General features: G+C 40.7%; 1 protein-coding gene across 2 annotated transcripts in view; it reads right to left on the reverse strand.

Annotated features, from left to right (window-relative positions):
- Positions 1-15,053, reverse strand: part of LOC143292849 (uncharacterized) — a 290,755-nt gene that overhangs the window by 72,066 nt on the left and 203,636 nt on the right. For both annotated transcript variants that reach the window (XM_076603474.1, XM_076603475.1), the window contains exons 115-122: positions 14,396-14,524; positions 10,370-10,555; positions 6,252-6,389; positions 5,472-5,660; positions 5,010-5,126; positions 4,134-4,316; positions 1,149-1,268; positions 606-791 (exon numbers count right to left, since the gene is read on the reverse strand). In XM_076603474.1, the coding sequence (XP_076459589.1) occupies positions 606-791; positions 1,149-1,268; positions 4,134-4,316; positions 5,010-5,126; positions 5,472-5,660; positions 6,252-6,389; positions 10,370-10,555; positions 14,396-14,524 (1,248 nt within the window). The remainder of the gene's footprint in view (positions 1-605; positions 792-1,148; positions 1,269-4,133; positions 4,317-5,009; positions 5,127-5,471; positions 5,661-6,251; positions 6,390-10,369; positions 10,556-14,395; positions 14,525-15,053) is intronic.

Below are 15,053 nucleotides of genomic sequence, written 5' to 3' on the forward strand. Positions count from 1 at the left end.
GCAAGGAGGCAGAAGGAGAGGACGGCAGAAGAAGAGATGGGAAGACAACATCCGGGGGTGGACAGGCTTGACGCTCGGTGACGCCCTGAGGAAATCAGAAAACCGTGAAGAGTGGAGAGGGGTGGTGGCCAGGTCAGCAGCGGTGCCCCAACGGTCTGAACCCAGACTACGGGAGAGGTGAAGGTGAAGGTGAAGGTGAAGGTGTGTGTGCGTGCGTGCGGGTGTGTGTGTGTGATCATGAAAACTACAAAGAAACAATCATTGTGAACAATAAGCGTCATCCGTCATTTTCGTGATAGTACCTTATCAGTCTTGATTTCTTCATTTTATTTGCAATCCAAATGGCAAACAAATGGACAAATCCATAATCAAAACACACTGCTTTCCCAATTTTCAAACCAAGGCCAGGAATTATGCTTTGGGGAAATATTCAGCAGATCAGAACCTTGTATCGACCCCAGCTGTCGTGAGCCCTCAAGGCCACAGAATCTCTGAAACCAGTCAGACCTGAATCACACTTCTAAGGATATACACAAAGGTACATCTACCAGACGAAACAGACATAGCGTCAACTCCTTAAAGCTCTTCAGAGCCAACCAACTCACCACAAGATCTGTATCCTGAGCGATGACGTTGAAGATGCTGCTGCCCACAGCCCGTGTCTCCGTGATTTGGACGAAGTAGGGGGTGTTGACGAAGAAGGGCACATTGTTGTCTCTGGACACTGTGATGATCACCTGGGAGGTGGCAGTGCGCTCTGGGATTCGCTGATCTGAGGCCGTCACCAGTAGCTAGGAAAAGGAAAGTCCCAAACATCGTTTTCAAAATTTCTTTCTCTCACACACAGAGAAAAAGGGAGGGAGATGTATCATTTGTCGTGCTATAAAATAATCTTACATCTACAAATCGTAGTAATCATCAGCCTGCAGAGCAGAAAAGAATGCATATGTGACTCGACACCGATCCACCAGTCAATTCAATATTGAAACTGGCCACGACAATTACAAAACATCTGTTTTTCGTTGATACAACAGATATCTTAAGCTGATTCCGGTATTGAGCTTCCTTAAAAAGCCACAAACAGACCCATATTTTTTATACGACGGCACATAACAACTACTGTGGAGATGAGAGAGCAGAAAACTCACGGTGAATCTGGAGATGCTGTTGCTGGTTAGCAGCTGGCGCAAGGTGATGATACCATTGTCAGGGTTGATGTAAAACTGGTCCTGGTTGTTGGCGTTGGCGATGGAATAACGCAGCACGTCCTGCACAAACACGACACTATTGTTTGAACTGGGCCAGTCTGGTGACGTACATTTGACGTTCAACCCAGCGTAGGATTTGGGAGCTGGGTTTGGCTTGGTTGCAAGTCTCAGTTGGGTTTAGACACCATAACCCCCAAAAGTGTTTTGTTCTGCTGACAAACTTTTGCACTTTCATTTGATTGCTTTGTAAAGAGAAGAGAGAGAGAGAGAGAGAGAGAGAGAGAGGGAGAGAGAGAGAGAGAGAGAGAGAGAGAAGGAGGAAGAGAGAGAGGGAGAGAGAACTGATTTCTGAACGCTAAACTGGTTTAATTCGTGAGATCACCGACCTGTACACAAACTGAGTTGGCCAAAATTAATGAAGGTATAAAAGGACAAAAAAAGGAGGAGACAAATGCATACAATACATCAATCATGCACGCTATTGGAGTGCAAGCAACTGATCTCGCAATCTTAAGGCGTAAAAACTGTACATCGCTAAATCTCTCACACAGAGAGTATCTTCGTTCTGTAGAAAGCTGAGTTTGATGACGTCTATTTCTACAATGCTTTAAAATATATTCATCTCTTAAAGCGGAGTAAGGTGGACAATCAAAAATGAACATTTATCTGGTTTTTGAGAATATCTGTAGTTAATATTTATCTCACATAACCCAAGCTTGAGTCTAGTTAATGTTTGTCTAAAGTCGGCTATAGTAATGACATTAATATATCTCTCTGGCTCTAAAATTGATTTAAATGAGCAATATGTCACAAAGCGATCACTCGCATCCAATTCTGAATGCCAGTCTTGATGGAGACAGTCAATTATTCATCGTTTGAAAAATTTTCGAGATTGTCTTTTCTTTTCCAACCCCACCATTCATCCAGACCTCTGAGAAACCAAACGAATCTAAACACCTCTTTATTTGCATAGCCCAGTTATGTGAATTCTGTTCCTCATTATTGTGGGGTATCGTTTCCAAGATCATTTCATGTGCCTGCTTAGGAAATCTCAAAATATTCATGTTTTGTAAGCGAAGCCAGTAACGCAAAGAGTAAAGAATACTGTCCACATACATTGGGTACCTGCCCGTTTCCCCGTAAATCATTGCATTTGGGAGTTTTCGGGTGGACGTTCAGCAAACGTTTACAAGCAAATGAATGTACGGACTCCATAGTTTCAGACCTGTATAGACCCCACACTTCAGATGCGTATAGCAGCATAGGTTTTCCTTGGGCGTCAAATAATTTAAAGAAAATGGATATATCCATCTTGCCCAGAGCTCACATCGTCTTTCTAACTTCTGTGACTTTACCTTTCGCGCGTCTCCAGCATATTCTAAGGCTGTGTCAAAGGACAGTTTGGTAGTAAACGTGAACCCAAGATATCTACAGCTGTTGACGACATCAATGCTCTTCCCTTTAAAGAACCATTTTTCATTTCTGGCTTGATAGCCTCCCTCACGAAATACCATGATCTTGGTTTCCTGCCAACTGACTGTGAGACCAAGCCTGTATGACGCCCTTGCCAGATTGTCTAACTGGTTCTGGAGTCCAACTGTAGTCAGAAACAGTAAAATTATGTCATCTGCAAATAAAAGTAAAAAAAGTTCCTGCAAATCTGGGGGAAACTGGAATCCGTGCTTACCATCAAAGTTTACAGTATCAGCAACCTCAGTGATCAGTAAAGAGAAAATCAGTGGAGACATCAAGCAACCTTGTTTCACACCGGAAGTGTTTTGTTCTGCTGACAAAAGCTTGCACTTTTATTTGATAGCTTTGAAAAGAGAAGAGAGAGAATCAGAATCAGAATTTTGTTCAGTAAGGCCAAAGGCACATTTGAAGGGGTTGTGAACTATAATAAGTACACCATATTTTGCAATAAAAAGAAATCGCAAAATATAAATATACGCAAATCGTATCTCCCATATGCACACACACTCACATCATGAGGAAACTGCAAAAACAACAACAAAAACCAATAACAACCCCCCCCCCCCCGTCACACACACACACAAACACTCTGTATATATGCACACATACATATAAGTATACACCTAAACACGCGCACCTGTATACAGGAACCCATATACAAATAATCACAACCATAGGTACACACATGCATGTACATGCACACATAAACATACATGTATTCAAGGTACAGCAATTTCTCTTATTTTAGATGCTTTGTATATGTACATAGCAATACTTCGAATTGTGTGTTTATTTCTAGAAGCCAAAAGAAGATTTAAGTCGAAAATCAGAAGGATTTCTATAATATATAGGATGCATGGCCTGGTGTCTCCAGTCTCCAAAAGCAGGACAACCAAATACGAGACGGACTTCATCACATTCATGCACATTGGACATTTCATTGTCTTTACAGTACATTTCCTATCACGAAGACGATGCACAGCTGGGGCAGAAGTACCAAAACGAAATCTTGTGAAAGCGTATCTAATAAATCTTTTCAAACGAAATTAAGACAAGAAGAGAGAGAGAGATAGATAGATAGATAGATAGATAGAGAGAGAGAGAGAGACAGAGAGAGAGAGAGACAGAGAGAGAGAGAGACAGAGAGAGAGAGAACGAATCGTCGTTTTGAACGATAAGCCATATGAATTACAGATGTAATAATGCCATTATTTCTTCCATTTACAGACAGTATGGAGGCGAACAACACACACACAGACACACACACACACACACACACACACACACACACACACACACACACACACACACACACACACGCGCGCATACACACAAGCACATACAACAAATAATTTTGACAGGAAGAAATAAATTCAGAAATATATATACGCTGAATGTGGTAGAGGTCAGTAAAATAATATCAAATCACACGATTCCAGCAAGACTACTTACACCATCGTTATCGATAGCTGTGGTGTTGACAACGATGTCACCCAATGGGAAGTTCTCACCAATCACACGCTCATAAGGATCCTGCAAGAAGGCAGGGCCACTGGGATTGCGCGTGATGAGCACTGTGACGTCAGCGGTCACGCGGCGTATGGGATCTTGGGAGTCGTAGGCCAACACTTGGAACTGCAAAAGATTGTGTACAACATCATTCATTTGAAACTGCAAAATCGTTCGTACAATGCTATTCATGTGGAACTGCAAAAGAATGTGTGCACTATCATTCTTGTGGGACCGCAAAACAGTGTGTACATTATCATTTATATGGAAGTTCAAAACAGTGTGAACAAAATCATTCCTATTAACTATAAAACAATGGGTGCAATATCATGTACATGTGGAACCTAAAAACATTGTGTGCAATACCATTCATGTGAAAATGCAAAAGAATATGTGCAATATCATTCATATGGTACTGTAAAAAGAATGTGCAACAGCACAATATCACTTCCATGCAAACCTCAGGACAATGTGTACAGTTTCACTGTGAGCAACTGCAAAACAATGCAAGCCACGTGATTCATGTGGAAGCCATTTATCATTTCATTTTATTGACCAGTTGAAAAAAAGTCACAGAAGTGTGAACATGTAATGTAACACCAGAAGGGCAAAACAAAAGGAGAAAAAAAGCTAGCAATTTTGGTTTGGTGATTATTCGACTACAAGCAATATGACAAAACCAGATAAAACTCGTGCAGAAAATGATTGTTGTCAAACCTTCTTTCTATTCATTTTGACATTGTTTATTTGTGTTACACAACTGATAAACCGACTCAGTGTCGGTTCTTCTGTTAAGTGTCTGTGGTCTGTAGTACACACCGTGATTTGCAGTCTGCTGTCTAATCTCAGGGAAGACTGAAGGGTGATTGCACCAGTGGATGGGTTGACGTCAAAATAGGCCACACCTGGCAGTACTTGTTCGTACACAATGGATCCCTGTGGACATAAGTGTGACGAGTACAGTCAGTGGTGTGGAAATAATACAACAAGCAATAAGCTTTTTCTCCCATACAAATTGATGCCCATCACATTTATGCATGCACATCCACATGTAAACAGACCCAGGGATGTTTCTCAGCTAAACACAAAGTACCAGGTGCGCTGTCACATGAAACGAAACTAATCTATATCATATAATAAAAAACCGGAAGTACAACGTCACAAAACCAACCAAGCAAAACCTTCATGAAACGGAACGACTTCTCAACTGACCAACCAACCGCTTCAGCACACATTCAACAGACAGCAGACAACACTCAGAAAGACACAGAGGCAACTCACGAGCAGATCTCTGTCAGTGGCCGAGATGGTCAGAAGCGGCACATTGTCGGGCTGGCGGTCCTCAGCCACCACGATCTGGTAAGGCAGCTGCTGCCACACTGGAGCGAACTGGTTCCGCAAAATGCTGATGAGGGCTGTTGTGTTGGCGCAGCGCGTGGGGAAGCCGCTGTCACACACCCTCAGTAGAAGCTGGAGATGAGAGGGAGAGAACATATTTCAACGTCATTCAGAATAGTGCTGGGGTTGTTATGATGACGATGATGATGTTGATGACGACGACTACGACGATGACGATGACGATGATGATGATGGTGTGTGTGTGTGTGTGTGTGTGTGTGTGTGTGTGTGTGTGTGTGTGTGTGTGTGTGTGTGTGTGTGATCATTATTATTATTATCATTATTGAAGTAATTATTTCATTAACAAACATGTTCTTTTCTTAGCTTTGGAAATATCATATTTATAAATGTAGCGACAAATATAGGGAAAACAAAACACCAGTAAAGTACAGACATACATCTATACATAAAAATGGTAACACCATGGCCTTAGCCTTTTAAAAACAACATCCAAAGATGTAACATTAAGAGCTCGACAGCCGACCTTACGCAGGCCGGTGACTGAATTTTCAGAACTAACTGGCGTTGTTGGTTGTTGAATCAAAACCAAAAATATGTAAAATTACTCTCATCAACAATTAATGACGAAGGACATTAAAGAATAACCAGTTAAACAAACACTGCAGAACATATGCAAATCCAAAAAAGAGGAGTGATACTGACACTGAACTGGGTGAAGGTGGAGGTGAGGACTGCTTTCCGGAGTGTGATGATTCCATTCAGGCGGTCAATGTAGAAGTAGGGCTCAGCCGGGGAGAATGGAGCGGCGGTCTGACTTAGAATCTCGTACGTCAAAACGTCCTGCACACAATCAAAATAAGACAGTCGATTTTGAGTAGCAACAATTCTCGCATATACAAATGCACCTACGTTTGTGTTGTTTATTCATTCATTTATTTATTTGTTTAATCATATATAAACGCACCTGCGTTAGCGTTATCTATCTATCTATTTGTTTAATCATTTAGTTATTCATTTATCTGTTTAATCAATCATTCTTTCATCTATTCATGTATGGTGGCTTGAAGGTGTATGTGAATTCCTTCCTCCATCATAATCACACATACATTACTGTGACCCACTGGTTAAGAGCAGCACGAAAAGCACTGAAGACTGGCCTCTTATTACAGGTGAGTACAGTGGGCCACCACAGCGGTGGAGAAAACCTCTAGAGCCATCCTTTTTTTTAATGCAAGTCACGTCCAGAAGGTGGAACAGGATGGCGTTTACTCTGTGACGAAGCGGACACTGCATCGACATCGTTTTGAACTTCCTTGGTATCGTGGAAATCAAGAATTGTCCCAAGTATGATCTCTGTGAGCCCTTGCTTCTACCCCAGACCTCACTGTTCATTTAGTCTTATCGTAATGTTTTATATAATGGGTCAAACTTCATTCACTTTACTCAGGCTCCGATGCCTTTTTTTTCACACAGTGACATTTTATTTACTGCATTGGGCTGTACACACAGATATATTTGCTCCTGTAATTAATATCGTAATCTCACTGTATTGTTTTTTCAAATAATCATATTTTTGGTTTACTTATCCCTGCCAACTTTTGTCTTGGGTACACGTTTTTATGCAGTGCCCTCGTTTGGATTATTTGTGGCAAATCTAGTGAATGTGATGTTGCATCTTATTGTAACTTGTTTTATGCAGTGTACTTAGGAACTAACATGTATGTTTCAGTTTCGGATCTTTTGTATTTTTCCTATTCTTTATTTTCATTGCCAGGCAATCTTATATTTAGTTCATGTATATAATGATCCGTTTTTAAATAGCATGCAGGTCAGTTACTGCCTAGATAGCTTTAATTTTAGGCTCTGGCAGCATAAAAATGTTAATGAATCAAAATCATCACCCTGACCCCATTCGTGTGTAAGTAGCGTTGATGGCTTCTCCATTCTATCATGATAAAGTTAGTCTGAATTTATCACCATGTACAAGATCAATTTTCCATCAAATGCTGAACGGATCTGAAAAGACCCACCGTGTTCGAGACTGACGATCAAAGCCCTAACATACCGAAGAAGCCAATCGTGTTGCCCTGGTCAAGGAACGAGGAGCAAGGTATGATAACAAACAAGATGTGGATCATTGTAAGTCTGATTCTTATACATGGAGTCCGATTACTGTTTTGTCAGTATATGTTCAAACGATTTAAAGAATTTTTTTGTGTTCAAATGATAATTCAATGTATCATGTGAACTATATTATATGAACCTTATCCCTGTATTCCCCGGGTATGTCATGTTACATAATTTGTTTGTTTTATCGTTTTAGTTATCTCGGTACTTCAACTGTAAAGTGGCGAGGGAAAATACCCATCACCACCACAACAAAACAAGAATTTGAAAACAATAAATACAACAACAAAAAAAGTCTAGTCATGAAAAGAAAGATATAAATGTGACCGTCTTGTGCAAGCGCGATGGCCCCGGAAAGGCCCATAAGGACACATAATTCACTGCACCTCGTGCAGAAAGATCCCAAAGCAATAAGAATACTCTCCTCTTTCCAATTTTCAACCACAGAAGGGAGGGAATCGCTTGCATTGGGCGAATCTGTGGAGTATATTTTCAGTTCGAGAATTCTATTTCTCTTACTAGAGGTTTTCTTCGAAAGACTTGGAACCTCAAATGTGATGTGTGTATGAAGATTTTGAGGCGCCGTAAATTGTCTATTGCTGGTATCCCCAGGAAATCTGACACCAACCGCGTTGCTTGCAATGCCAACATGAGCAAGATTCCAAGCCAGGACTTGAGTCCAATAACCACCGTTGACGGCAGTGTGAACAGATGTGACACCCGAACTTCAAGTCAGTGGAGCAGTCAGCACAAAGTGCCAGACCGTTCCCCATCCACACCCCCGCCCCTAGCAACTCCATGAAATGACTAGAGGGAAAGAGAGAGGAACAAGAGAGACATACTCCGATTCACTCCATTACTCAGACCAGCGGCCTATGCTGACTGTATCAACCGTGCCTCTTCGACAGTCTTGAAAGACTGGGCCTGAGCCAAACTTATCCGTTTTCCTCCACACGATTGACTAACGGAGAAAGAGCTCAAACCAGTGACTATAGATGACATCAGACCGTTTGGTCCGACAGGGTGTGAATCATACAAAGAACATCAATGACATAACCCGCGTCAGCCGTTGATGGAGAACTGATACGACGGCACCGAGACAAGAACAATGACGACGACGGGGTGTTGACCATGGTTAGGACAATGAATGGCGAGAAGTTCATGAAAGAAAGGGGAAATGGATGTTGTGTGAAAGAAGATGTGTGCCTCTGTCTACTTAAAAGAGCAACAGTTAAACATCTATGGCCTTAAATTGTGTGTTTCTGTCTACTTAAAAGAACAACAGTTGATGTGGACATTTACTGTTTACGAATTAAACTACACTTTGAAATGATCTGCATAAACAGTCACAGTAATTGAACTGTGTCCGTATTTAATATTTGTCCCTGTTATTGCAATTGCTTTTATCAATCGTTTTATGGCATTCATAATCAAAGGTTAGTTTAGTCAAACGATCCCAGTATATAGGCTCAGAGAAATACACATTATGCACATATACGAGAAAGAAACGAAACGTAATGAAATAAAGAGATGAAAGCCCAAATAATCACATCAGCAAAATATACGAAATAGCATAAGTACGTACAGAAACAGAGAACACTGAATACTGAACACTGACTTTATTATATTTAGAACACTACTTACCTACAGATATAAAATAGGAAATCACACAGCAAGTATAAACTTCAGACTAAATAAATTCTCTGCCAACTGGTGTTGTTACAAAAACCTGCTGACTGAAAACCCCAAGAATCCATTTTCTTTTCTTTTTGGATACTTGTTTTTATTAAAAAAGAAAAAAAAGAAGAAAAAAGAACCAGTTACCAACAAATATATGTATGGGCACTGAGTTGTTCAGGATAACCCGACACAATTTTCTAACAGAAGGATCCTGATTACAATCATTAGATCACCATCACCACATACCACCTTTGTGGCTGTTGCAGTTCTCTGATGTCTCGTGTGACCCATGTAATCTGAATGCCAAATGTGTAAAGCCAGTTAGGAATCGAGGTGTCATATCATAAATGATAATCATTATTTTTGTCAATGTTTGTTTTTGATGTTTTGTAGTCCTTTTTTTCTTTTTGGTCTGTTTTTTTTCTTTCTTTCTTTTTTTTCTTTCTTTTTTTTGTTTTGAAAAAGCCCTTGCAAACTATAACCATGTTTGTACTGAAATTACCAAATGTGTAGTAAGTTATATTTTTCATCGTAATTATGAAAATTAATGAAAATGCAAGTGGGGAAAAACACACAATTGAACACTGAAACTGTTTAATGTCATCAGCAGAAAAGCCATTGTGGCGTGGGGCTCACAATGTCGCGGGTATACCTATTGTCAAAGAAAAATAAATTTGCATTAAAACAGAACAAGTATATATCTCAAACACTGTTTTACACATGCAGACAGCTACAGAAAGAGAGATACAGAAACACACACACACACACACACACACACACACACACACACACACACACACACAGAGAGAGAGAGAGAGAGAGAGAGAGAGAGAGAGAGAGAGAGAGAGATTCAAGGACTCAACGAATTTAATGTCAGACCACCGGCCTGTAAACATCTGAAGTGCACATGCACACACATGAAAGAAAAGTAAAGAGAGGGAGAGGGGGGTGGGGGTGAGGGAGAGGAATGGTGGGTAGAAGGCAGACAGACAAGTCTGAGAGACAAGACTAACGTTCAGGTCTTTGTCAACAGCCGTGGTATTGAGCACAGCAGTCCCGACGATGGTATTCTCACTGATTTGGGTGACGTAACCTGGAGTCAGCCACTCCGGGGCGTTAGGATTACGTGACACTGTGATGTCAACAGTGGCAGTGGTACGTGCAGCGGGACGAGCCGTGTCGTAGGCGATCACCCGTGCCTGGAAAGAAAGAAGACAGTTGTCCTTTCTGCTCACTTTGAAACAACAACAGCAGTTTTCAACATGAGATAATAAAACACTCAACCCGCTCATCGCACTGGTGTGATTACTGGATGAAACTGTAATGACGGCTGATGGCAACAATACAATACTTTGCTCTGTCCCTCTGGAACAGATGGTACGATTCTGGATTTTAAAAGAATTTTAGAAACATTGCTGCTACTTTATTGTTCGTTCTTTGATGGGCGAATGTCTGTAAAACAAAAGGAAAAGGAAGGAAATATACTCAGAGAGAATTAAAAACAACAAAGAATGTCTACTTACAAAGAAACACTGGAAAGAAGATCCTTTTTGTTCATTTTACACTGATGTAGCTACTGTTTTGCCAACATTAAGAAAAAGTAAACGGTGGCATCAGCATGTATATGTCGATCAAATCCAGAATAACGGGATTGTTAGTTAAGTGCAAAGAGTACGCATTCATACATATCACATTCACCACTGCAGTTAAGTCATGTCATAGTTTTTTTAATTGCTTGGCAATGCCAAAGCGTGTAATCCCTGCAGTCCTTAACAGGATGAAAAAATACTGTTGTCACCAGCAACTTATCGCATTTCATTTACAATAACATTGGTCCTTATGCACCTGTTGCAACTTCTCATTTGAAACCATTTCACTTTCACATATTAAAGTTTATACAAAATAAATACATAAAGCAATTCTTCCAGTAGTTTAAAACATTACGTTTTCATCCCATGTTGCACAGCATCCTTCAGATGGATTATTGACCACTTACTGCTCTCCAGTCTCTCAGGACAAAAAACAACAGTCTTCTCCGTTGATTTCTAACTCCACAAAAATGATTGTTTTCAGATCTGAGGTCTCATGCATGAAACCTTACTTCGGTAGTAAGCAGCTTTTCCGAAGTTGTCAACTTAGTAGTTGGCAACTTCCGTCATCGATTGTAACCAATGTATGAATGCTTACTATAACCTTACAACGTAGTAAGCAACACCATGTTTAACTCCGGGAAATCCCGAAAATTATACATGCGTGGAAGGAATTACACAGGCGCAGATGGAATTTTTACAGTCAGCTGCGGCAAAATTGCTTCCAGCGAGACATTTTACGCGCTTTTTTCATGCACGTCGTGCACCTAAAGATGACTGACGAACGAAGGCACCACTAAACGTCAGAAGAAAGCGAATTTCAGTGAGAGGGAAAATGTTGTCCTTTTGGAATAGCTGCAAGCTCAATACCGTATTATTACCCAAAGCACAAAGACAACCAATATGTCCAAACAAAAAGCGTGAAGCATGGACACGGATCACGCAAGCTGTGAATGCTGTGGGAGGGCAGAATGTCTAAGTTGTCAAGTGTTTACAATGGTAATCATCAACATCGTTTAAATTTTAGATGAGGCAGTATCAGAGGTCCTGATCGTGATTTAAGTGACACATAGTGTGAATTACGGTCGAATGTAATGGGATCACAAAAAAATGATTAAAATCTAAATGGTGTTTGATCTGCTCGAATGGCTTGAACTTGATGAAAGGTGAGTGTTAGAAACCACCTAGAATGTTTAAGTTCTTTAACTGATAATATGTTTTGTGATGGGAGGAGGGGCTAGTAGGAATTTATTTGACAAACCAAGAACCTTGCAGGTGCACATTGATAAATCCATGTAGATAATCCAGTCAGTGCTGCATCTGCTGGAAGAATAAAGTTTATATTCTTCAAGCTTCAGATCAAAATGATATTCTTCTTTCTTTTTCCTCGTTCGCCTCCCATTAGATGAGCAGCCCGGTGTCCTCGATGAAGGTTGCCATCCATCGCAGCTCCTCCAGTGTGCCGTACAGTTTGGCTTCCACTGCTGTCGGTGTTGGCCAGTACTTCCTCCTTGATGCTGCATGCGTCCTACAGTTCTGAAGGATGCGGTCGGTTGTCATTGGTCCCTCACCACAAGGGCACTCTCCACTCTGTCTAATGCCAAATTTTGTGTGCATGTGGTGGATCAGGCGGTTGTGTCCGGTCCTCAGGCGGAAGATCTTGACCTGTTCCCGTCGTTCCAGCAAATGGTATATGTCTTCTGGGTTATATTTGAGGTGCTGGAGGCATATGAAATGATATGGAATAAAACATTTTTGGCAATATCCACAATTTTCGCCTTCAAGATGGGATGAGCAGTGTTTACAACAAAATTCAGGTAGTCGCACAGAGACTGGAGGGGAAGATGGATCTAATTTTTTAGGTATGCTTGATGCATGTAGTTTTTATTGTTGACTCATTGACTTTGATCTAAATATCTTCAGTTTCAGAGGTATTATTTGCTATGATTGAATTATCAGTATGTCATTTTGTTTGATGCAATAAAATAGATCTGCCTGTAAGTGTAAGTTTTATACAAATTATATATTTCAAGTCCATGACTGGATAATGTAGTGAAAAAATACATGGTAAATATAACTAAAATTATATATATATATATATATATATATATACATTTGTTGTACAATACAAATAGTAAAAAGTGGTAACTCTCTCCATTCACAAGGTACACAACTTCAAGTCAGTGCTGCTTACGCTGCCGATTCAGCTAGCACACAGGTAAATAAAAGGTACATTGGAACAAACCCAGACAGTTCCGCAAAAAAAGGAAATGCCAGGCTGGTCCTTATACCGATCATCTGACATGAGTTCACAGCAGCAAAGACAGAAGAAATGTGCAAACATAAATTAACTTTTATTCAAGACTGGCATAGCCTCTTTAAATTAATCCTGAACAAGCCACACAGATCACATGGTCAATATAGAACAAAACGCATGGTTGCCTCGGTGGTTTTTCAACTGGAAATTAACAAACAATGAGGCCAGGGGAGTCCAGACAAACATGCCCCTTATGAGGAGATCATTCTCCAAATTCTTGGAGGCAGTGCGACCATCTACGGTGTTGGTTAGTATTGCACTTGTGTCGCCTTTCCAATTTCTGAACAGCATAAGTTTGCTGATTCGATGTCACGTTTACAAAATCGGAAATGCGATTACTGATGTGTATAAGCAGTGAGGCTGAATGCACTTGCACTGTTTATGTGTTCTTTGTTTTTTCTGTCAACATTCAGAGTGTGAAAAGAATATGATAATACTTTCGGGGTTGAAATCTCCCTTGCTGTTGGAAACAGGAGAATTGTTGCTTATACAGTTCTACAGACGAATAATTGGTATTGCTTGGTATTGGTAATTGTTATTGATGCTGAAGTCTGTTTTTTTGTGGGTGTGTCTTGTGTGACTAATATTTTATAAACTCAATGATGGTTTATGAGGTGATGATTATGAAAATGATGCTAAACTTTGTTGATGACTACTGAGTTTGGAGTTTGATTGATCAGGTAATGTTGTATTTATACACTATTTAAGATGTATACATAAATATTTGAGACAAAGTGTGTTTGCGTAGAAGGGGGATGCATTTCTCTGTTCCTGGTCACAATAAAATCGTTCCATTTACTGATGTTACATATCTAAAATATGTCATAGTTTGTCGGTAAAGAAGCAGCTGTTTGTTAGCTGTTCATTTGTATATTGTGATTCGAGTTGTTTTCATGAGCCTTGGTGGGTGGCTTGAAGATTTTTCGTACACTGAGCGGACAGAACAAGAGAGGGTAGACTGGGTCTCCTTCAGTTGTTGTTGGTGTCTGCATGATCGTGCAAGGAATTGCGTGTGCATGTGTGTAAAACGGGATTTTCTTTTGAATTAACAAAATCAAGAGGGAACGTGTGTGTGTGTCATTGTTTAGAGACTGAGCGCGTGAGGTTTTGACAGAGACCCTAGCGGTACTAACCTTGTAGAAGGAGGCCCGGAGACTGTCACTGAGCAAACTGCTGCTTGTGGACAGCAAACCTGTCACTGAGTTCAGAGAGAAGAAGCTCTGGGTCGGGTAGTCGCCAATCAGCTCATAACGGATGCTTTCCTGGAGAATAGAAAATTAACATGGGTAATATCTTAACAACCTTTCTATTTTCGAAGGTGGCAGATCCAGTCGGGGGATTGGTGTGTGTGGGGCAGCAACAGTGAGTTCCAGGACCTGACATACGGATCCAGATCCATGGCATATGGGATAAAAGCCAGATCAGAGAAATCGATGGTCGTAGATGTCGAATGTGCCATAATCACCATGAACGGAGAGTCCCTCGAAGAAGTGACGACCTTCAAGTACTTGTCCGCAAATCTGTCACGAGAAGGTACTTTCACTGCAGAAGTAAGAATACAGATGGCCAGACCAGAAGACAAGAAAGAGTATGGCAGAGCAAAATCACTTTCAAGTAAAGCTCAAGCTCTTTCAGTCGCTGGTGGTCTCCACAGGCATTCAAAACCAAATGCCTGAAGAAGCTGCTCCACATTTCAAATAGAGAGCACAAGACGGACGACGCGAGGAGCTTGGTCAAGACACTTGTGGACCCCCAAGGACCCCTTCTGTCAACCTTGAAACGTTTAAAGCT

This window comes from Babylonia areolata, chromosome 18 (genome assembly GCF_041734735.1).
Source record: "Babylonia areolata isolate BAREFJ2019XMU chromosome 18, ASM4173473v1, whole genome shotgun sequence".
In the NCBI taxonomy this organism is placed as follows: Eukaryota; Metazoa; Mollusca; class Gastropoda; order Neogastropoda; family Buccinidae; genus Babylonia; species Babylonia areolata.